We start from the raw sequence: 26,288 nt of genomic DNA on the forward strand, positions 1-26,288 counted from the left end.
ATTACTTAATTTCTCTGAGCTTCTATTTTCTCATAAAATAATGAAGTTACTCCCTTTAAGGTTTTGTTTGAGGTTCAAAAGAGATAATTCATATAAACACAATTTCTACAGTACCTTCTCTTTATAAATAAGTGACATATATTTCACTGTTTTTCTTCTATCCTATATATGAACTTTTGAAAAGACTGGGATTGTGGTTCTTTTGGTTTTTAAAAATGATCATTACTCAGTACCATAGAAATATTTAGCACATATTTTTCATTTGGAGTATTAGTTTCTGTATGTATTTATCTTGACTAATATACCAGGTACCGTATAGGAACAGATATTTTCCCCTTTTTCTTTCTTTCCTTTTTTGAATAATAGATTAGAAAATATCCATGAAATGAATGTGATCCACAGAATATTTATAAATATAGAATATTTATAAAGATGGCAAATCACACTTGCCCTTCTCCAAAATAATGCAGTTTCATAGAAATAGGGCCAGGGTTGGAAGGTTGAATGCAGAGTTATGATTCAGTGTGACAAATTTGATTCATTGATAGCATTATACCAAGAATCTCTCTTGTGGTTAAAATCATTGCTGTAGAATAAAGACTTGAATTTTGAATAGAACACAACCAAATTTTGGTCCATCTTATCAGTTGTTTTATGATTAAAAAGTTTTATGAGAAATGTCTTTCTTTTTCCTAGCTCAGCTTATATCTATTTAACTTAATTCTCACATAGGCTCTCTGCATATTGTTTTTCATTTGGCCCTTATAGCCATGGATCTGAGAGAAAGAGAGAGACCATTGGAAAACCAGTGTCCATGTATCCAATTCCAAGAAGAAAGTCTAATGAGCTCTTCTTGAATATTCTGTTATTCATGAGCCAATCATTTTGTTCAAGATAAAAGGATACTTTGGCAACCTATAATTTGTACTCCTAAAAGATAATATGGAGAAAGGAGAAGTTCCCTAAAGGTACAAATGCAGGATAGAGAGCAGAATATGTCCACTACAAGAACTCCCATGTAAAAAAATTGGAGAATGATAGTTTTCATTAATAAGGTAGCTGGGTGGTTAATGGTTACCATAGAATAGATATCATATTTGTCTTTTTTTTTTTTTGAGGAAGATTGGCCCTGAGCTAACATTTGCCAATCCTCCTCTTTTTTTTTTTTTTTTTTTTTTTTTGCTGAGGAAGACTGGCTCTGTGCTAACATCCATGCCCATCTTCCTCCACTTTATATGGGATGCCGCCACAGCATGGCTTGACAAGCGGTGCGTCGGTGCACACCTGGGATCCGAACCGGCGAACCCCAGGCCACCACAGCGGAGTGCGCACACTTAACCGCTTGTGCCACCAGGCTGGCCACATCATATTTGTATTTTTAATTTTAAAATAAGATTACAATGAGGTATGATTGGCCTGAAAATTATACTAAAATTATTTAATTTTTGATGACAGACAAATTTTGTAATGCCTGGTACCTACAGTAGCTATAAGTTTGTGAACAGTACACGTCTGAGCTAAATCAACATTGACACACTTTCAAAGACTGTTTTTCAAAGTCATTAACGTATAGACCATCTTAAGGAAAATAATATTTATGCCCTCTCTCATGCTGATTTTAATTGTTTTTGTTACAATGTTATTCAAATATGTACCAACACAAAAATGACATAGTAAACATTTCTGTAGTGCTTTTTTTTAAGAGCTTTTCACACAATAACACATTTAACCTGGGTAGGAGCCTTCTGAGTTGAGTGCTATTATTGGTCGTATTACAGATGGAAACATTGAGAAACAAGCTAAGTAACTTGAACAGAAGCATGCAATTAGTGATTGGCAATCTGACTCTTTTTCGAATCCATGTTCTTAACTTCTCTGCAACACTGGCAGTAAATTTAAGCTCCTTATGCATACAGCTTATATATAATTAGAAAACCAAAACCCAATTACAAATAAAATATAAACTGAAAATCAATAAATGGCCTCCTAACCAGTCTTGTTACTTCCCACTTGCTCTCCTCCCCATCAGTCTATTCTCAGCATAAGAACCATAATAATCTTTTTAATACATACATGTCAGAACATGTCAATACTCTGTTCAAAATCATACATTATCCCTCTCCCCACAACACACATTTAGAGTGAAATTGAAAGTCATTATCATGACAGACGGGCCTCTATGATATGGTATCCCACTAGCTCAAAATCCTACCACTCTCCACCTCACTCACCACACTCCACACACAATGACCTAGTTACTTACTGTTCATTGAACATGCCAGGACTGCTCCCAACTTAACCTTTGGACTAGTTGTCCTTTCTTCCTGGTTTGCTCTTTCCCTACAAACGTGTTTAGTTTATTTCTTTGCTTACATACCTCCTTATGGAAGACAGCATCCCTGAATACCACATATAAATAGCAACCTCTCCATCTTTCTTTATGCACACTACTGTGTTTTTCTTTATTTTGGCCACGTGACGTATTACATACTTATTGTGTTTCTTTGTTTATTGTCTATTTCCCAAGCTAGATTACACACTTGTTGAAGAGAGACTATTTTTTTCTTTGTTTACTGCTGTTTCCTAGCACCTGTAAGTTGTACTTGGCACATAGTAGTCATTCGATAAATATTTTTAATCAACCTTTAATTTTGAGAAAATTGTAAATTCGCATGCAATTGTAAGAAATAATACAGAGACATCCTATGTACCCCTTACCAGTTTTTCCCAATGATAACATTTTGCAAAACAGTACAGTCAAGATATAGAACATTTCTATCACTACCAGGATTCCTAGTGTCGCCTTTTTGTAGGCAGCTGCCAGGTTATTTAGGCCTATTGCCAGCTTGTTCAGCTCCAAGTCTGGGCTACAAGGCAGAATAAAAAGCCAGATGATGGAACCCCATGTTGTTCCTTGGGTCTCAAGGTGACTAGCCAGTCAGCCTTCCCTCCACCTTTCAGAGTCTTTTAATATTTGTTGTATGTATAATGCCCAAGGTTTTTAGTTATACTTAGCAGAAGGAGTAGGGAATAATATGTCTGCTTCTTCTACTGGAAGCAGATGTCCCCCGATAAATTTTTTTAGAATAAATAAATATTAAACAAAGCTTCTTAGTCAACATCTTGGACCAAATTTGGGCCCTGTCTTTAACAAGAGGTCCATGGAAGTTTTGCGTTTATGCTCACCCCCACTGCCAAAGCAGGTTAGTCTAATTTTCAAAGATGAATCCGACCTGTCCCTATAGTGACAGGTGCATACTACAGAGGGATTCTTAAGAATATTTTTAATAGCTTTTTCTTTTTTCAGTACATAAAATTTCACATTCCAAGTATAAAGGCCTAATACAATCTGGCTAAATATTTCAAATCAGGTATGCTTTTCACCAGACCATTACTTAAATGATGCACTAGTTTTATTCCTCCCTTGATATAATTTCTAAACAGTAGTGGGCATCTGCCAGCGCTAGCCATGAGACGAGGCAGCACAGTGTACTGATGCAAAGCATCCTCTCAGGCTTGAAGGTCCAGCTCTACCATTTACTGTTTCTGTGGCCTTGTGGTTTCTGTGGCCTTTAGTTTTTTTATCTGTAAAATTTTTTTTTACAGTTTTCTTATCTGCAAAATTGTAAGGATAATATGTAATAATAATAATAATAACAACCTCACAGCACTATTACAAAGAATAAAGGAGTCAATATTTGTCAAAGACTTAGAACAGTGCCTGGCACTGAAGTTCTATTCGTCTCTGTCTATCTGTGTATATGCATAAAATAGGCACTTCATGTTTTGTTCCTTCTTAAGATAAAAATGAGATGTCTCAATAACACACCAACCCAGGACAAGCACTTATCTCAAAAAAAGTATTTTCTTTTTTAGTTTCAGTAAGTCTCATGATGACTAACAATTGAAAAGTTTGTGTGTGTATGTGAGCCATCAGAGCCATTTATGAATGTTTCATATGCCCCTGATTATTAAGACCATCTTAAAGGGTGGAATTATCAATCATTATTGAAAAGAACTTTTATATAAATATATGATAGAATTATGCTTTCACTTTCTTTAGAGAAATGTTCATTGAACTGTAATTCCAAATATATCTGAAGTTCAATGCAAATGTTATGTGCACACCTTTCTTATAATTTCTTAGTTTAGGCTATCTTTTTTCTAATCCATAAGGAAAACAAGAACTTAACAAGATGACTCCAGGAGAAAAAAACAAGCTTGAGTGTTTTCAAGTTGTTTTATATCTTCATTTTATCATCTCTCCCCTAATAACTGTTGTTTTATAGACATGATCATTCTCCATAAGCACATGGAAAAGGTGCTATAGGTCAACCAATCCATCTTTTAGTATGCAGATTTCAGATATTTCATTGCCAGTACTTTCCTTTTCACCCCTATAGTCCACATCACTACTAGAAATTACAAATCTACATATATCCTTTCTGTTAAATTGTTCTGTAAGCAAAATTCCTGTATAGTTTAAATAACTACGTGGTTTAAATATTGTGGTTTTGAGAGGCACTGATGTTTGTCAGATCATAAGGTTCCATTGATAATGTCAGATTTCTAAGCCTTAGTCATTGGTACCACATGGAAGGCATATCTGAGTTTCATCAATAATACATGTATCTCCAGTTTGGTTTCCGTATAAGTAACCATAGGCAGATTAATGTGCTGTATATAGTAGGCTCTCAATACCATTTTATCAATCCGTCTATGATAGAATTGCAAATTCCATTTTATTAGATCTCCAAGTAAAAACAAGGGAATCATCTTTGAATATTTAAAATGTGTCTATGTATGTAATTATGCATATGTGTGTGTATACTCTTTTATGTTATGGCTTGTTTTGTTGAAACTAAGGTTTGGAAGATTCGTTCATATTGTTGTGTAGCTGTAGAAGGATCACTGTTATTATGACAATGTAGGACATTGTATAAACACACCACAATTTATTTATCTGTGAAACCCTTAAGGAAACTTAGACAGTTTTAGGTTTTAGATTACTACAGGTAGTGCTGCTATGAACATCTAATACATGCCTTTGGGTGATTTTATGTATGCGCTTCTGTTGGACACACACACACACACACACACACAGTTGGATTGGCTAGGTCATGGGGATGTATATGTTCAGCTTTTACATAGATTGTTAATTTTTTTCCAAAATGTTTGCACCAATTTACGTGCCAAACAGTGGTATATGAGAGCATCAGTTGCTCTAGAGCTTTACCACCACTTCAAATTTCTCTTTTCTTATCTTAGCCATTCTGGTGAGTGTATGATAGTATCTCAAGATCTTAATTTGCACTTTGATAACTAATGAACTTGAATCCTTCTTAAAATATTTTCCTCTGACCACTTGGATATCTTCTTTAGTGAAGTGTCTTTTCAATCTTTTACCCACTTTTTTTTATTGTGCTGCCCTTTTCTTATTTGTTGCAGTCCTTTATATATTCTGGCTATGAGTCCTTTGCAAACTCTTCCCACTCTATGGGTTGATGTCTACCTCTATTAACAATGTCTTTTGATAAACAGAAGTTTTCAACTTTTGTATACTTCAATGTATCAACTTTTTATTTGCCCCATGGTTATGAAAATGTTCTCCTATGTTTGCTTCTAAAACCTTTATTATTTTGGATAACCAATTTCTATGGAATTGACTTTTGTGTCTGGTCTGAAGCAAGCATCCATGTCATTTTTTCTCCAAAGTGTAACCAGTTGACCCAGTTAAGTTTATTAAAATAACCATCCTTTCCCTGTAGCACTACAATATCTTTTTTTGGCCATAAATCAAGAACATGTGTGCATCTGTTTCTGGACTTTATTCCATTGATTAGTTTGTTGTTCCTTAGTCACAGGTATCTCTATTATTTACTAGTTAAGATGTAACTTCTGTAGGGTAATGCCACTTTTAAAATCAAAATATGGTGTGAAATTTGCTTTATTTAATTTGGTGGGACAAGTTTAACACAGATATCTTATTGCCCAATGGAATAGTAGAGTAGATGATTAGTAACATGCATCTTTTGCCAAGTGTTCTAGTCACTTCATTTATGGAATCACTGAAAGAAAATAATGGGTTCTTATTTTAATACCTAGGAAATCACTGTTAAGATACACAGGAATTCTTCCTGAGGTGTAAGAGTTTACAGACTTGGGGCTTGCTTTGGGTATAGAAATAGAATATTGGAAAAATTCAGAGGTAACTTGGAATTGTTTTGTACTAGAACTTAGAGCGAAGGTTGATAATGTACCACTCATGGGTCAAATCTTGCCTGCCATCTGTTTTTGTAAAGACAATTTTATTGGCTGCTTCTGTGCTACAGTGGCTGAGTTGAGTAGTTGTGAAAGAAAGTATATGACATGCAAGGCCTAAAATATTTACTTTTTGACTCTTTATAGAAAACATTTATCAACTCCTGCTCTAGAGAATCTGCTCATGTTCATCTAAAAGAACTGTTTAGCACCATTGCTGTACTAGGAACTTAAACAGGCTATAGTGCTATATTGGTTTCTAGATTCAGTGTTGAGAAATTAATATGGAGTTTTCCTAACATTGAAGTTCATATGAACTGTTCAGGGGAAAAATATACTAGAAAACTTTTAAAAGCTGTTGAGAGAAGCAAATTACCACCCCAAGCTACTGCAAGGAGTTTCTAACAATGGGATCTGCTATCACCTGCCGTTAATGGAAATTGTTAGTGGCAGCCACTGTTCCTTGGGAGTAGTTTCTGGTGAGTGGAAAAATGTCGCCATTGATAATTGCTTGCCAATCACATCCACAGCTAATGTAAAAATCAACCCTTGAGAATAAATATCAAGAGACATTTCTAGAAGCCACTAAAATAAACATCCCTTGGAATAGAAGACAAATTTCCAGGCCTACTTTTTGTGAATGTGCTAGAAGTAAGTTTCCAAAAGACCTGTTGGAATATGGGAGAGAGTTGGTATTATATATATATTACTCTAGTAACTCAAATTAAAGATAGTTGATTGATTAAGTCTAGAGTAGACAGAAGTCCTTGATAAGGGGACCTGAGAGTCGGGAGTAAGATTAAAAAGCCAAATCCTAAGGGAATTTTCTGGATTCTAAATGAAAAAGTAGAATGAAGGATTAAATACCAAACAAGAACTAAATGAAGTTTGATATGTTTGAGAACACAAAGATGGGTCTTGGACAACGACCATTAACGTCAATAAGTGCCTGACATTTTCTTTGTTCTCTGCTAAATAGTTTGAGTTGTGTTTTAAGGTATTGGATTGACATTGACCTTATGAGTGAAAATAGAGATTGTGTGCCCTTAAGATTAATCACTAAAATTTCCTTTTGTGGTATGGTGGAATAAGCTTCTAACAGTCCAACTCATCCATAGATCACAATTATAAACTCTGAACTGTATGAATTGTATATATATACATGTATATACACACACACGCCCCCCCAAGAGATTTATATAATTATATAGAATTGTATGTATATACATTATAGTATATAAATTATACATATATATAATATATAATATATAATATGTATATCTATATAATATATATGTAAAAATATATGTATATATTTTAATGTATATATAATAAATTACCAGAAACTCTGTAGAAGCAGGTTTTTGGAGAGGAGTCAAAACTTGGAGGACAGGACTGGCATAGAGTAAGCTTCTCATTTTTCAGAGTAGTAAGCATAAGGTCAGTACTTTGCCAAATCTCAGGCTGACACGTGACTCAAGTATGTCTGTGGCAGACTCAAAGCAACTATAGCTAAGTCTAAAAGAACTAAACTGAGATTTCGGCTGCTTCTCACCATAGCCAAGACAGATTATGAAATTTTAGCCTAACCAGTTAATTATCTGCTAAAACAAAAACAACATTCTTTGGAGGAATATTACAGAATGCAGAATCTCTAAAATATGACATTCACAATGACTTGGATTCAATCCAAACCTGTTTCACATTCAAAGAAAAAATACTATCAACAGAAGCCAACCCTGAGATGACCCGGATGTTGGAACTTCATTCAAGAACTTAAATCAGCTAACACATAAACTTAATAAAAGAAACCTAATCAATAAATAGATAGGAAATCCCAGCAAAGAAATAGAAAATATAAAAAAGAGCCAAAAGCAAATTATAGAACTAAAACATCCATATCTGAAAAATAATTCATTGGATAGGCTTGATAGAAGAATGGAAATGACAAAGAAAAAATCATAGAAATTGAAGATAGATCAACATGAAGATCAATATGAAGGAGAGAAAAAAATATTTTAAAAATATCAACAGATCTCGAGTCAAGATGGCGGCGTAAGCAGACTCGGAACTCACCTCCTCCCGTGGACACAGCCAATTTACAACTACTCATGGAAAAATTACCCCTGAGACAGAACTGAAAACTGGATAAGAGGAACTCCTGCAACAACGGACAATCCTAACTGGGGTAGAAGAGGCAGAGACTCCCTTCCGGAGAGGAAAAACGCCGCCTTCACAAGCCGCCAGCTTCATGGCTGCCGGGAGCAGCTCACAGGTACGCAGCCTCCCTGGAGGCTCGGGGCCCTGAGACGGGGAGCGCCCCCGCTGTGGGCATTTTGTGGACCCAGCACAATTGAGACGAGTGGCAGAATATCTGACTTTGCCTGCTACTAAAGCATTGGGGAGCACCCCCAGAAAACCCGGTTCACAAAGAAACTAAAACCGGCTCTTAAAGGGCCCACGCGCAAACTCACCCGTTTCAGAAAGCATCCTAAAATCACCAGAAAGAAAGATGCACAGTGCTGTGGTGAAAAGAGACTCACCTAATAGGCCCTGAGTGCATCTCGGTGAGGGGTGAGACCTCTCCAGGGACTGGGACATTGGCGGCAGCCATTGTCGTGGCCTGGTGTGGGCGTGCTGACACAGACGCCATTGGAGTTCTCCCTGGGGCCTGCTAGCCCAGGGTCTGCTCCACCTGCTAGAGCACCGATTTAATCCAGCTCAGCCAGGGAAGGGAGCTCAGCCAGGGCAGGGGGCCCACCCTAGAGACTGGCCCCACCCAACAACAAGCCCTCAGGAAACTTGTGGGCCTGCATAGATTGGTGACTGGATCCTCTGCAGCCTGGGAACTGAGCCGACTTGAGCAGGGCAGGGTGTGCACAAGGAGCAGGTGGAGAGTGTGGGGCGGTGGCAGAGTGTGTGGGGCTCCCGCCGTGGAGAGACTGGGTCTGCTTGGGGAGGTCGGGGCGCACACACGGGGCAGGACTGTGTTGACTGTGTGTGTGGACCTGTGGGCGGCAGGGCTTGTCAGCTGCAGAAGACTTGTGCTTCTCAAAGACCCACATAGGGGGTTTGCCCCACCTTCCAAAGCCTGAAACAATTGGGTGCTCCTGTGCCTGAGGCCAGCCCCACCCAGCTGCAATCCTCAGAGAGCTGACAAGAGACCCAATAGGCTAGAGGCTTATAGCAATTGTAAGGCCCTGAGCCTAACAACCTGCCACGCTGGGGGCCTACTCAGTTAAAAGAAATACTGCAACACAAATGTGGTATTAGAACTTGCAGCCAACTCTGCTGGGGCTCCCCACACCTGATAAAGAGACTGAAGGGCCCACAACAACTACAAGCAGCTGAGCATTACAACAGCTGGCCAGAAGCATAACTCAGCCTCCTTGGGTGCCTACAGGGAGAGCAAACAGGCCACAACAGAAGGACACACATATCCCACATAGGGGTCACCCCTGGAACATTGAGAACTGAGGGAAGCACACTGGAAGCCTCCCAAGGCATCACTTACATAAGGTCACCTATCCAAGAGCAGTAGACGTAGCTGACCTACCTAATATGTAGACACAAGCACAGGGAAAGAGGCAAAATGAGGAGGCAAAAGAATACATTCCAAGTAAGGGAACAGGACAAAACCCCAGAAAAGGAACTAAGTGAAACAGAAATGAGCGACCTACCCGACAGAGAGTTAAAACTAAGAGTGTTAAGGATGCTCACTGATCTGGGGAGAAGAATAGATGAACTCAGTGAGAATGTCAACAAAGAAATGGAAGATATAAAAAAGAACCAATCAGAAATGAAGAATACAATACTGGAAATGAAAAATTCATTAGAGGGACTCAAAAGCAGAGTAGAGGATACAGAAGAATGGATCCAGGCTAGAAGAGAATGGCACGATATATTTAAAATGCTAAAAGGAAAAAACTTACAGCCAAGAATACTCTACCCAGCAAGGTAATCATTCAAAATGGAAGGAGAGATCAAAATTTTCCCGGACAAGCAAAAATTAAAGGAGTTTGTCACCAAGAAACCAGTGCTACAAGAAATGTTAAAGGGACTGATTTAAGGGGAAAAGAGAAGATGACAAATAGGAAAAATTATCTATTTCCATGATAAGAACGTAATGGATACAAATGCGCAAAAAAGAGGTTAGATATGATATCAAAAACATAAAAGGAGGGAGGAGGGAGTTAAGAGTACAGCTTTCAGACAGAGGTCAAACTGAAGTGACCATCAGTTCTGTATAGAAGAAGAAAGGAACAGAGAAGGACTACTAAAACACTGAGAAAAAAAAAAAAAGTTAAAAAATGGCAGTAAGTACATACTTATCAATAGCTACTTTAAATGTCAATAGACTAAATGCTCCTATTAAAAGGCATAGGGTGGCTGACTGGATAAAAAAACAAGACCCATATATATGCTGCATACAAGAGACACACTTCAGACCTAAAGACATTCACAAACTGAAAGTGAAGGGATGGAAAAAGATACTCCATGCAAATGGCAATGAAAAGAAAGCCGGGGTAGCAGTACTCATATCAGACAAAATAGACCTTAAAACAAAAACTGTAAAAAGAGACAAAGAAGAGCATTACATAATGATCAAGGGAACAATCCAACAAGAGGATATAACACTTGTACCCAATGTAGGTGCACCTAAATATATAAAGCAATTATTAGCAGACATAAAAACAGAAATAGACAGTAACACAATAATAGTAGGGGACTTTAATACTCCACTTACACCAACGGATAGATCATCCAAACAGAAGATCAATAAGGAAACATTGACCTTAAACGACACACTAGAACAGATGGACCTAGTAGATATATACAGATCATTCCATCCAAAAACCGAAGAATACACGTTCTTTTCAAATGCACATGGAACATTCTCCAGGATTGATCACATAATAGGCCACAAAACAAGTCTCCATAAATTTAAGAAGACTGAAATAATACCAAGCATCTTTTCTGACCATAACGGTATGAAACTAGAAATCAACTATAGGAAGAAAATCAGAAAAGCCACAAATAACTTGGAGATTAAACAAAATGCTACTGAACAACAACTGGGTTAACGAAGAAATCAAAGAAGAAATCAAAAAATACCTGGAGACAAATGAAAATGAAAATACGACATGCCAGAATTTATGGGATACAGCAAAAGCGGTTCTAAGAGGGAAGTTTATAGCAATACAGGCCTATCTCAACAAACAAGAAAAATCTCAAATAAACAATCTAACAATGCACCTAAAGGAACTGGAAAAAGAAGAACAAACAAAGCCCAAAATCAGTAGAAGAAGGGAAATAATAAAAATCAGAGCAGAAATAAATGAAGTAGAGACCAAAAAAACAACAGAAAAAATTAATAAAACCAAAAGCTCGTTCTTTGAAAAGATCAACAAAATTGACAAACCTTTAGCTAGACTCACCAAGAAAAAAAGAGAAAAGGCACAAATAGGTAAAATCAGAAATGAAAGAGGAGAGGTTACAACAGACACCTCAGAAATACAAAAGATTATAAGAGAAAACTATGAAAAGCTATGTGCCAACCAATTCGACAATCTGGAAGAAATGGATAAATTCTTAGAATCATACAACCTTCCAAAACTGGATCAAGAAGAAGTAGAGAATTTGAATAGACCAATCACCAGTAAGGAGATCGAAACAGTAATCAGAAACCTCCCCAAAAATAAAAGTCCAGGACCAGACGGCTTCCCTGGTGAATTCTACCAAACATTCAAAGAAGACTTAATACCTATCCTTCTCAAACTCTTCCAAAAAATTGAGGAGGGCGGGAAGCTCCCTAACTCATTCTACGAAGCTGACATTACCCTGATACCAAAACCAGACAAAGACAACACAAAAAAAGAAAATTACAGGCCAATATCACTGATGAACATCGATGCAAAAATCCTCAACAAAATACTAGCAAATTGCATACAACAATATGTTAAAAAGATTATACACCATGATCAAGTGGGATTTATTCCAGGGATGCAGGGATGGTTTAACATTCGCAAATCAATCAACATAATACACCACATTAATAAAATAAAGAATAAAAATCACATGATCATCTCAATAGATGCAGAGACAGCATTTGACAAGATCCAGCATCCATTTATGATAAAAACTCTGAATAAAATGGGTATAGAAGGAAAGTACCTCAACATAAAAAAGACCATGTATGAGAAACCCACAGCTAATATCATCCTCAATGGTGAAAAACTGAAAGCTATCCCTCTAAGAACAGGAACCAGACAAGGATGCCCACTGTCACCACTCCTATTTAACATAGTACTGGAATCCTAGCCAGAGCAATCAGGCAAGAAAAAGAAATAAAAGGGATCCAAATTGTAAAGGAAGAAGTGAAACTGTCACTATTTGCAGATGACATGATTTTATATATAGAAAACCCTAAAGAATCCACCAGAAAACTTTTAGAAGTAAGAAATGAATATGGTAAAGTTGCAGGATACAAAATCAACATACAAAAATCAGTTGCATTTCTGTACACTAACAACAAAGTAGCAGAAAGAGAAATTAAGAATACCATCCCATTTACAATTGCAACAAAAAGAATAAAATATCTAGGAAGAAACTTAACCAAAGAGGTGAAAGATCTGTACACTGAAAACTATAAAACATTTCTGAAAAAATTGAAGAAGACACAAAGAAATGGAAAGATATTCCGTGCTCTTGGATTGGAAGAATTAACATAGTTAAGATGTCCATACTTCCTAAAGCCATCTATAGATTCAATGCAATCCCTATCAAAGTTCCAACAACATTTTTCACAGAAATAGAACAAAGAATCCTAAAATTTATATGGAACAACAAAAGACCCCGAATAGCTAAAGGAATCCTGAGAAAAACGAACAAAGCTAGAGGTATCACACTCCCTGATTTCAAAATATACTACAAAGCTATAGTAACCAAAACAGCATGGTACTGGCACAAAAACAGACACACAGATCAATGGAATGGAATCGAAAGCCCAGAAATAAACCCACACATCTATGGACAGCTAATCTTTGACAAAGGAGCCAAGAACATACAATGGGGAAATGAAAGTCTCTTCAACAAATGGTGTTGGGAAAACTGGATAGCCACATGCAAAAAAATGAAAGTAGACCCTTACCTTACACCATACACAAAAATTAACTCCAAATGGATTAAAGACTTGAATGTAAGACCTGAAACTGTGAAACTTCTAAAAGAAAACATAGGCAATATGCTCTTCGACATCGGTCTTAACAACATCTTTTCAAACACCATTTCTGACTGGGCAAGAGAAACAATAGAAGAAATAAACCAATGGGACTACATCAAACTAAAAAGCTTCTGCACAGCAAAGGAAACCATCAACAAAACGAAAAGACAACCTAACAATTGGGAGAAGATATTTGCAAACCATACATCTGATAAGGGGTTAATCTCCAAAATATATAAAGAACTCATGCATCTCAACAACAAAAAAACTACCAACCCAATTAAAAAATGGGCAAAAGACCTGAACAGACATTTCTCCAAAGAAGATATACAGATGGCCAACAGACACATGAAAAGATGTTCAAAATCACTATCAGGGAAATGCAAATCGAAACTACAATGAGATATCACCTCACACCCGTCAGAATGGCTATAATTAACAAGACAGGAAACAACATGTGTTGGAGAGGATGTGGAGAGAAGGGAACTCATACACTGCTGGTGGAAGTGCAAACTGGTGCAGCCACTATGGAAAACAGTATGGAGATTCCTCAAAAAATCAAGGATAGGACTACCATATGATCCAGCTATTCCACTGCTGGGTATTTATCCAAAGAACTTGAAAACACCAATTTGTAAAGGTACATGCACCCCTGTGTTCATTGCAGCGTTATTCACAATAGCCACGACTTGGAAGCAACCTAAGTGCCCATCAAGGGACGAATGGATAAAGAAGATGAGGTATATATACACAATGGAATACTACTCAGCCATGAGAAACGATGAAATCCAGCCATTTGTGACAACATGGATGGATATTGAGGGTATAACGCAAAGTGAAATAAGTCAGAGGGAGAAGGTCAAATACCGTATGATTTCCTTCATTAAGTAGTGGATAATAACAACAATAAACAAACACACGGGGACAGAGATTGGATTGGTGGTTACCAGAGGGGAAGGGGGGAGGGAGGAGGGTGAAAGGGATAATTCGGTACATGTGTGTGGTGATGGGTTGTAATTAGTGTTTGGGTGGTGAACATGATGTAATCTATACAGAAATAGAAGTATAATGATGTACACCTGAAATTTTTACAATGTTATAAACCAATGTTACTGCAATAAACAAAAAATTAAAAAAAAAATATCAACAGAGGTTCAGTGATCTATGAGACAATACCAAAAAGTTTAACATATATGTAATTGGAGTCCCAGATGAGGTGAGAATGAGTCAGAAAAAAAATGTTGAAGAAATAATGGTTGAAAATCCAAATTTGCAGGTAATTTACTGAAAATCATTTATGGATTCAAGGAGCTCAGTGAATTTGATTACTCACACTAAAAAGAAATGATAGCAAAGTTTCATTAGGAGACTTTGGAAACCTAGAAAATTTTAACTTGAAGCTCATGGTAGTGTACAGCATTGTCAGGAAGAGTATGGTATTAGAAAAAAAGCATAATAATTTTTTTGTTTTGAAAATGCTCGAGAGTCATTTGCTGTAGTTTGTATAGTATGTTGAAAATGACCAAGAATCTTAGTTTTAAATTTTTTCACACTCTATTTTTGATCTTTAAATAATTTCTAGGAATCATTAGACTTTGGTTAATGTCTACAACACATTCTGGTACAATGGATCCAGAATACATTCATTCATTGTCACTTTTCTTCATATTGTTAAAATATACATGAAAATTATATCCTATTATTACAATATCCTTAATTTTTTATTATTTTCCTTCTGAACTCCCCAAATATGTGTTTTTGGAAATGTAATTTAACTAATAGCTGTATTAGTTATCTACTTTTTCACAGTCCATCATTTACAATTAATATCTCTGTTACCAGTGAGTATATCTCTGTTTTCTAGTATTTATCCAAGTACCTTTTAAATTTAATGTGTACTGACTTTTATAGGTGGCATTCTGGTTATTCATAATTTAGTACCTTGAAGAACTCTTCTGTTGTCTTAATAGTTCTGTCAAGTTTAGTACAATGTCTTTGAATGGTACTTATTTTTCCTTCTTATTGCATTAGGAGTGAAATGATTCTGTGCCAGTTATGTAAAAATAATTTGTCATGGATCTATAAACAAGCATAATCATATATACAATATGACTTCCAAGTTCTGGGTTATTGGAATTATGAGAAGTAATGATTTATAGAACTTAAGTTTTGTGATGAGTGTAGTCACATAAATTGTACTCACATAGCATTCAGTCTAATATGTCCCAATACTAGTATATTCCAGATGATTATCATTTCTTGTTAAATAAATGGTTACAATATAACTTAAGATTCAACATAATTTTAAAAAGAAATCAAAATATACATATGGAAAATGACTGAGGAATTGATTAATGCTTTTAATTCTGCTATAGCTTAATTCAAACTTTAATATGTCAAGACAGTTAAAGTTATTGGGGAGATGCTTGGTATTAACCCTAGGGATGAGTCTGTACTTCTTGAGTTGTTTCCTTTAGTGGTTGAAGAACAGAGGAAGATATATTTCTTTTCATTAGCTATTTAGAGGAGATAACTCTATCTCTAGTGTATTCTAGAAATCCAAAGATTGGTAAATCAAGGAATTCTTCCTTGTTAAGTGTGTCACATTTCACTTATTTGCTATGAAATTTTTGTTTTATCTTTTTGAATTTCGTATTACCAAGTATAAGAAACAAACTGAAAAGCATCAGAAATAAACATCTTCAAAATTCTATGAATGGGCTCCATGTGTGGTTATAACTCCTGGCATTAGCACATATTATTGTTATCATTTTTGAGTTAAAACTTTTTTTCCCTTCTTTTGCTTTTTGGAAAGGCCCTGAAAACCATGTTGCATGTCACCTTCTCTGTGAAACCTTCTTCACACATCTCAACCCTCCTGTCACACTTTTCTCGAATTAGAAGTAATCACTCCCTCATGAGTTGTCCTCATAGTACTTTATCTAAATACCAATTCAACTACTTGCCATCCTGAATTACAATTAATTCTTTTCTTGTCTATTTCTACCTCTAGATTGAGTACATATTTATTTAAGGGAAGATGCCATATTCACTTTTCTATTACCAACTCTGAAAATAGTTATTGACAACTAGTAAAGGAATAATAAATATTTGTTGAATATCGAATGAATTTTATAATTGCATTTAAAAAGTTTGTTAAATTAGAAGAGAAATGCAAATATCCTAATTAGACTAGGGCCTAATAATGGAATATTTTTATCTTAGACTACAAATTTCTCCACATATCAAAATATGTTAGGAAAAGTTTTATGCCATTTTTGACACAATATAAATAAGCCTTTATAATATAGGTAATAACATAAATATATTGGTAGAGTTAACAATAATTTAAATAATTAAAATAAAAATTTATGTTAAGATTCATATAACAAAGCAATCCACATGCAAGGTGACTGGCAATTTTCACTTTGCATTAGGATATAAAGCAAAGCATAGAAGATGTTAATTGAGAGTTCTTGAACATTGGAATAACTTGAAAAAATAACCAAACAAAATATATTTATTCTTATTAAAATAAGGAGTTAAAACTCTTAAATATAGCATCTAACTGTAAAGAATAAAAAGTTTGTTTTTTTAGCTCACAAGTTTTAATCCCAACATTTAATGCTATGAATCACAAAATCTTGGATCAATATTTTTCTACAAATTAGGATTTTGTTGGGTAACTGTATTTGAAAAAATATGATATAGTGGAAAAACAGCATTGGATCTGAGGAACTAATAGTATGGAAATTTGTATTCCTTAAATATAAATTGAGACTAGAGAATCACAGACATGCACACACATTAATGCCCAAAAAATATTAAAAAATTCCTCTAACAACAAACTTTAGAGAGCATTTCCTGAATAAAATTAAATAAATATAGAAATAACAATAAAATAAACTATTTAGAAATTGAGGATTATTTTCCTAAATACTTACAGGATCAAAGAGAAAATAAAATCTAAAAGTATAAATTATACAAAATATGATAATCATTAAAATTCCTAATATAAGACCTTTAGGATACAGCAAAAACTGTACTCCAAGGAGTAAAGAATTATTGTTAGGAATAATTTTTATAAATACAATTAAAAATAAAAGAAATAAACTTCAAGTCAAATACTTTTCTAAAAGAAAAACAAAAGTAGAGGGCATATACAACCTGAAATCAAAACTTACTATAAAACTACAGTATTGAAGATAGTGTGGTATTGGTGTAAGGTAGGCATATAGATCAGCGGAAAAGAATTGAGAATCTGGAGATAAACCCACACATTTATGATCAACTGATTTTTGACAAAGGTGCCAAGACAATGCAATTGGGAAAGGGTTGTTTTTTCAACAAATGGCACTAGGATAATTGTATGTACAACTGCAAATAAATAAGTTTGGAGGTTACCTTCTTGAGCAAAAGTGAATTCAAAATAGATTATAGACCTAAATGTCAGATCTAAAACTATAAAACTTGGAAGAAAACAGAGGAGAAAATTTTCAAAATGTTGTGTTAGACAAAGATTTCTTAGATAATACACCAAAAGTACAAGCCATAAAAGAAAATAAAGGACACATTGAACTTCATTAAAATGAAAAAGTTTTATGCTTTGGAAGATATCTTTAAAAAAATGAAAAGACAAACTGAAGACTTGGAGAAAATATTTTCCTGTCATGTATCTGATAAAGGGATTGTACCCAGAAAAAATAAAGCACTCATAATTTAATAATAATAAGACAAACAATCCAATATAAAAAATAGTTAATTGCTTTAACAGACATTTCACACAAGTTTACCAATGAGAAGCACATGAAAGGATGTTCAACATCATTAGTCACTAGAGAAATGCAAATTAAAATCATAATGAGATATCATTACTCACCCACTAAAATGGCTATAATCTAAAAGACAGATAATGCCAAATGTTTAGGGAGGAAGTAGAGAGACTGGACCCTCATACATTACTGTTGTGAATATAAAATGGTAGATCTATTTTGAATAACAATTTGACAGTTTCTTAAAAAGTTAAACATCAGCTTACCATAAACCCAGTGATTCTACTCCTAGGTGTCTACCTAAGAAACATGAAAACATATGTTAGTACAAAGGCGTATACAAAAATGTACATAGCAGCATTATCCATAATAGTTTAAAATGGGAACAAATCAAATACCCATTGATTGGTGAATGGATAAACAAATGTGGTATACTTAAACAATGGAACACTATTCAGTAATAAAAGGAGTAGAATTCTGATACATGCTCCAACATGGATTAACCTAAAAACATGCTAAATGGAAGAAGCCAGACACCAAATACTAAATATTATATCATTCCATTTATATGAAATATTTAGAGGAAGACAAATTTATAAAGAAAGAAAGCAGATCGGTGTTTATCCGTATCTGGGATTGGAAGTTGGGGATGATTACAAATGGGCTTGATGGAATTTTGAGAGTGATGACAATGTTCTAAAACCAGATTGTGGTGATGGTTGTGCAACTGTATGAATTCATTTTAAATTATTGTATTGTACACTTATAATGGTGAATTGTGTGGTATAAAATTAAACCTCACCAAAGGTGTTAAAAATAAGCTTATATCTTAAGAAATTACATTAAAAACAAACAAAAATAGGCAATCATAATAAAGGAAGTGGGAAGACTGATTTAATAAAGAGGAATGGAATTAAAAATTATGTTTAAAGATCAATATATATGTAATTTTGCAAACATCATTACCGCAAACAAAAGAAAGTCAAAATAAACTATATCATAGACTAGAAAGATTATGAAAAAATGTTATTCTAGCATTAACCGAAGAAGATTTAGAATCTGTGAAGAAGAAAAAACTCTTCAAGTTTGGAAAAACATATTAAAGATTTACTATTACAAACAAACACAAGGACCCGATATTTTTATGACAATTTTTTTTTTAGTGTTAGGTGAAATAGGTTATTCCATTGCTATTAAAGTACAAGACCATGGGAATAGAGGACAATCAATTCAATTCATTTTATAAATAACCTTAATACTAATAACTTGGTGAAAAATGTATAAAAATAAAAACTATAAACTGGTTTCCCTTATGACTAAAGATGCCAACATTGTAAATAAAGTACCTCAAATTTAACAGTACGATAAGAATATTATTTATGATTAAGTATACTTTATTCCAAAAGTGTAAGGATGATTAGATATTAGGAAAAACTAATAGAATAATTTATAAAAACAAATTAAAGGAGGGAAACATATGATTACATAATAGATTCCAAAAAGTAATTTGATTCAATTCAGTAGCCATTCAGTGGATAAAGTAATTAGTTAATAAATGTGACTGGCCTAGTTGAATATTTACAAGGAAAACAAAAACAAATCTGACAGCTACTTTTCATCATATTAAAAAACAATTTTAAATGGATTAAAAATCTAATTGTAGTTATATATATTAATTTCTATCTTATATGTAATGAACATGCTTTATATTTGGATATATCTATATGTGATCTAAATGTTTATACCTACACATATACATACATATGTATTTATTTTTACAAACTAGGAGATACTTTTTGTGTAACGTTGTGGTGAGATTGTCTTAACTAAGGCAGGAAAATAAGAGACAGAGAGAAAATTAGATGTGTTTGATTACATAAAAGTACAAATAAAAAATACAGGCGGTAAGATACCATAAACAGAGTAAAAGGACAAAATCTTAACTAGGAAAAATGTTTTCATCATAAATGACAAGGTCTTAGTATCCTTAATATATGGAGAGCTCTTAAAATTAATAAGAAAAGCAAACAATTCATCAGAAAAATAGTTTAATTACAGAGAAGGAAAAACATTTGGGCAATAAAGATATGACTTTAAACCTCATTTATAATCAGTGATATATGAAATAAAACAACAATGGGCCGCCGTGTATCACCCTTTAAATGAACAAAAATAGTGAGAATGAGTGATAGCATGCTGTTATTGAGTACACGGAAATGTAGATTGTGATAGAAAGTAAACTGACAGTTTCTATTAAAATTAAAATTTAACCTAGAATTCCACTTTTGAACATATCTCACAGAAATAAAAACAACACTATATATAGATAGATAGATATTAAAAGATATATTTTCTAATATCAAATAAACTAGCAAAATAACGAGAAAATAAAATTGAAAGCAACCTGAGTGTCCCTCAAAAGGCTAAGTCTGAAATACTATGGTACAGCCATTTTATGGACTATTATGTGGGCTTTAAAAAGGAGTGAGAGCTGGGGCCGGCCCCATGGCTTAGTGGTTAAGTGCGCGCGCTCCGCTGCTGGCGGCCCGGGTTCGGATCCCGGGCGCGCACCGATGCAGCGCTTCTCCAGCCATGCTGAGGCTGTGTCCCACATACAGCAGCTAGAAGGATGTGCAACTATGACATACAACTATCTGTGGGCCTTTGGGGAAAAAAAAAGGAGGAGGATTGGCAATAGATGTTAGCTCAGAGCCGGTCTTCCTCAGCAAAAAGAGGAGGTTAGCTCAGGGCTGATCTTCCTCACAAAAAAAAAAAGAAGAAAAAAAGGAGTGAGAGCTAAATCTGTGGTTTTATAGAAAGAGACATGATATTACAGATACAAAAACACCTGGATAAAATGAAGAAGCTAATATCATGCTGCTTACTTCAGGGAGTGGGAAAGGAGGGCAAGTGGTAAAATATTAACTGTTTCTTTAATCTTTTTAAATTTTGCTTGTTACAAAGAACATGAATTATAGTTGTACTTTAAAAATCTAATAATGGAAATTTAAAAGAAAAAAATGAAGAATATTGGGTGCTTAAATATATTTCATAGAATGATGGTTCCTGAATCACAATACTGCTAGTATAGAGATAATTTCTTAATATTTAGGTAAAGAATCATTTGCTTCTATTTGTAAGGTTAATCCTGTCAACTCATTTCTGGTAATGGCACTCTTCCCAACAACAAAGATTTAACAAGGGAGTTATACATAAAATAATAATTAAAACACAAAGCAACATATAGCAACAGAAAAAATTCTAACTCCCAATAACAAGTTTAGAAGAGGATTTATATCCTCAGAACAAAAGCATTCCTTCTTGACTTTCTAATTGGTCAAAATCTGTATATTCTACAGGAAAAGCTGTGTCATTATTTCCGTAAAAGTACCCTTTACTGCTTCTGCCCCCATCAGATTTCCTAAGCACTAATGTTTTTCTATGTACTGGTTTAAAAAAAAATTCTAATGTAATTTATTAGCTGTGTGCTCTTTGTCTTATCCTAACATCCGTAACCTTCTCCATGGCTGGATCCCAACTAACATTGCTTTAGTCCTAAGTGGTGTCATGAGAATGGAGGATATTGAATAAATACCTACATGAAACTTCAGAGTCCTTCCTATTAACCAAAGTGCCTATTATTCAATGTAAGTGAGATGATATTCTTCTGAAGTGGCTCTATTTCCTTCTATTATTTTGGATTTTATACTGTTTTATTTTATTCACTAGAGACCGTTGCCACTCCTGGTTTAACTAGCTTCAACTATTTGCAAATGACCTGGAAAGGCCAGTGTTTTGAATTTTGCTAGGACTCAAATTTGTATCTCATGAGCTAAGCCTGAGATACAAGAAAAAACCACTTAGCGGCTAAGTTTAGCTGATAACCCAGAATGCACGTCTCATTTTGATTTTTCTCTACATGTCTATGAGTAAGCCGCAATGCTCATGAAAAAAATAAAAACACTTCATGATGAGAGACAAACTCAGATGGCCCTGGAGGCTCGTTCCCTTCTCCCTTTTAGTAGCCTAGCAATAAGCTGGCTCTAGAGGTCTGAGTTAGCACAATGAAAAAACTTGCCCATAAGAGCTTTTGAGACCCAGAGGTTACCTCTTTCTACAAGACCATTTCTTCCGCTGAGAAATGCCTATTTTCACATAGTCAACTCCTGCCCCATTTTTCCTATAAATAATATATAGAGACATTTGGGGGCCAGGATTTCTTTCTGAAACCCTTTCAATGGCGTGTACAATGCATCTATGCCTGCCCTGCCAAGCAGGCCTCTCTGTGGCATAACAGCACCTTCGGGGTCATGTTCCTCTCTCATGCTTCCATATCTGTACATTTTCCTGATTCCGCCCTCGTTTACCTTCACACGGTATGGTGCTCATCTGTATTCCCTTTTGTCTTTGTGTGGAAAATGGCCTTAGAAGGAGAAGCCGAGTGCTAGAGCTGTACAGCAGAACTTACAGATGTTAGCTTTTGAACAACATATGGATATACTTCAGGCAGAAGCCTAAAAAGCTATTCTTTTTATTCCTGGTAACAAGTAGTAAGTACTGAGTAGTAAATAGGTTCTCCTTATACATGAGGAAAGTATCTATGTACTGATATAAGATGTTGACAAGGATACATTATTAGGTGGAAAAAGCAAGGAAGAGAATAGCGTTTATAGCAACCTTTTGTACAAGAAGTGAGGAAATGGTACATATATAAATTTTCTTTCATTTTCCTGAAAGAAATACTGGAAAAATAAACTAAGACTGTTCCCTGAAAGTGTGTGTGGGAGGGAGCCTGAGGGTGTGTCCATAGTGGCAGTGAGACTTCCCCATGTATAATGTTCAATGATCTGTTAACTGCTAAATTATTTGAATGCTTGACCTATTTAAAAGCTAAATTAAAAGCTAACCAATCAATGGCACAAATATTTTCTTTTTCATATGATATTCTAAGCTAAAAAACAAATAAATGTTTAATTAAATTCCCAACAATTTTGGAAATCAGTAATGTATTCTAACATGCTTAGTTAGATAAAAAGATAAAAATATGAAATAAAATATGGAATAAATAAACTCTGTATAAGATCGTATAATTGATTGAAAAATTATTTTCTTGCATAACCATGGAAACAAGACATAAAGATTAGTGTAATCTGATTTCAATTTTTAAAAATTGCCTGGTCTAATGGTAATAAATGCCATTTTGCTCTCAATTCTATGTACAAACTGTAAGAAAAATTTTAGGGATGTTATATTAAAAAAAGAAATAGCAATAATGCAATAAAATGCAGTGAAGTCATGAAATAACAAAAATAAATTGCCTCGACAAGAAAATAGGATTTTGTCAGGGTATAGAATTATTTTGTATGCATTTAAATGTCCCATGGTGGCAAAACAGTACAACCTTGGAACATCCTATATGACATACTTTAAACTTGTAATTAAGTAATTAATTCACAATTTAGCCATCTTTTTAATTAGACACTTAAATCAAGATTACATTTCTACATTAGAACTGACATATCATTTAAAGTTCAAGATAAATCAGATTGTAACAATTGTATCATATATATTTTTAAAATTCACATTAAAAGGTTGAGGTGACAAAGGAAGTGAAATAAGTGGAAAGAACTGGTCCTGGAGCCACCTGGAGTTTAAGGTATTATTTTGGTGGTTTAATTGGGATTCCAGTGGTCAACCTCTCCTCCCCATCCTCAGAACTTCTCCTACAGAAATGTTTTAAAAGGAATTAGAGGAAGTAATGAAGCATGAGAAAGCCATTCCATTTATCTTTGTTTAAGTTATTGTAGCCATTTAAATTAAATTTGATTTGTAGTAGCTTTAAACATTTTAGTTTTGCTTAATTAATTGTAAGTAGAAACAAGATTTGTGACAGAACTACTATGCTTAATAGACAGAGGGATGATATAATTACCAAATCAAAAGGTGACAGTTTTACTTTATCAGTGCCGTAAGTTCTTTTCCTGGGACTTATTTCAACTTCTCAGAAAGAAACTTAAAAAATTACAGAAGGGCCGGCCCTGTGGCTTAGCGATTAAGTGCGCGCACTCCACTGCTGGCGGCCCGGGTTCGATCCCGGGCGCACACCGAAGCACCGCTTCTCCAGCCATGCTGAGGCCGTGTCCCACATACAGCAACTAGAAGGATGTGCAGCTATGACATACAACTATCTACTGGAGCTTTGGGGGAAAAAATAAATAAATTAATTAATTAAAAAAACCAAAATTACAGAAAACAGAAAAAACAAAAAAATTAGTTGGCTCTCTGAACAAAATAGAAAACTTGGTTTTAATGAAAAATGTGTAACTCCCCCCTTATATTTCAGCAGCTGTTTGTTGATATCTTAACATCAAGCTTTAAAAACACTTTCATAACTGAAATAACTCCATACTTTTTGGATACTGTAAGCATATTTCAATCAATAATGCATATATATATATATTTCAATTTTCAGGATGGCAAATTTCTGTTCAATGATTCATATTGGTGGTGGTGTATTCTATTAGGGAAAAAAATTAGCATTGATGCATTAAAATATTTTACAAATAAAAATACACAAAATATGGTATGTTACATTGTCAGAAAATTCAGGTGGTTTAACTGCTTAATTTGGCTTGCTATTCTGGCAGTAGAGCCAGTAATGAAAAACCACTTGAGACTATTTAGTAAGTGTTATCAGCATCTTAAAACAATCACCTAACTTTCTCTCCTCTGCAATTCATTTTTTCTTTCCATATACTTGTTTCATTTATTATTTTTACATTCTTCTCCCTTTTTATTTCCTAAACAATTTCTGCCAGTAGTATCTCTGGGATTAGAATCGAATGGGGAAGATAGTACAAAAAAACAAGCAGTACGCATTGTCGTCAGATCCTTAATCCTCATACGTCTTTGAAATGTATCATTTTCTACCTGTGATTTATGGTAGTTGAGTTACTATCACAGTGTCATAGAAAGAGTTCCATGTTGGAGTCAGACAGATCTTCTATAAATCCTGGCTCAAAAATGTCTCTACCAGTTCTTAACAGAATGACATAGGATAAAGGCTCTGATCTGCAGCTTCTTGTCAGTCTGTAATATGGAGATAGTGCTACCAAACGACTGGTACATAATAGATAATCAACAAATTTTTTTTTCCCCACTCTTCCCAATAGTTTAATAAACTGGTAGCTGTTTGGGGTTGTTAGATTGTATACACAATATTTGTTAAACCCAGCACAGTACTAGGTAAGCAAGGATAGGCTTTGGTAGAGAGAGCTAAGTATCTAGGCAGTTGCGTGAGCAAGATGTTCAGTGTCTTGTACTATTAAAAAAATAATTTATTTCCTATGGTGTAGCTTATATATATATATCTCTGAAAGAAGTCACATGACAATTTCACAGCGTTGTCAAAAGAGAGGTTGTGTGATTGAAACTCCTCCAAGAGATAGCATTTTGTACGTTCAGAAAAAAAAAAAAATCCTGTTAGTTCATCCACTAAGTGTTAGACATTGCTTTACTAATGAAATAGTGAATCATTATAATTAAACACATTGGAAAGTAAAAGATATAAACCATGATTTTGTATTTTAATTTATAAGAAGAAATGTAATTCTCAAGAAAACAAAATTCCCACGAGTTTCACCTATATGTTTCCAACCACAGGAAGCTGAATTATCAGAAGATTGTTCAATGAATATAGAATCACATTAAGAGCAGTTGATTATACGTGGATTTTATTAATTATATCAACTTTAATAACCTGGGACATCCATCTTCTCTATAAGGAAACATCTGCCTTAAAATACACATCATTGTCAACTTCTAGGTAGTACTTGAATTGGAATAGATGATTTTTTTTCAGTGACTCCCTAAGTTCAATTTTAGACCAATTTCTCTTATGTCTGACATTATTTTATTTGAATATTTTATCACTATCAAATAAATAAATGGTTTCCCAAAGGTTGCATAATCAATCCACTGGAGTGCTAGAAAAAAATAATAAACTTTAATCTATATTTAACTATACTTCATCC

General features: G+C 34.5%; 1 protein-coding gene and 1 long non-coding RNA gene across 2 annotated transcripts in view; one reads left to right on the forward strand and one right to left on the reverse strand.

Moving 5' to 3' along the window:
• Positions 1 to 8,886, reverse strand: part of LOC147916835 (uncharacterized) — a 96,717-nt gene extending 87,831 nt beyond the window's left edge. Inside the window, exon 1 of the long non-coding RNA XR_015552466.1 lies at positions 8,805 to 8,886. This is a non-coding gene — a long non-coding RNA (uncharacterized LOC147916835). The remainder of the gene's footprint in view (positions 1 to 8,804) is intronic.
• LOC147916836 (catenin alpha-3) overlaps positions 8,239 to 26,288 on the forward strand; it is a 218,166-nt gene continuing 200,116 nt past the window's right edge. The window contains exon 1 of the mRNA XM_087432144.1: positions 8,239 to 8,536. Coding sequence (XP_087288270.1) covers positions 8,513 to 8,536 — 24 coding nt within the window. The 5' untranslated portion in view covers positions 8,239 to 8,512. The remainder of the gene's footprint in view (positions 8,537 to 26,288) is intronic.

The sequence above is a fragment of the Ceratotherium simum genome, chromosome 6 (assembly GCF_057802395.1).
Source record: "Ceratotherium simum simum isolate JZ-2026a chromosome 6, ASM5780239v1, whole genome shotgun sequence".
NCBI lineage: Eukaryota > Metazoa > Chordata > Mammalia > Perissodactyla > Rhinocerotidae > Ceratotherium > Ceratotherium simum.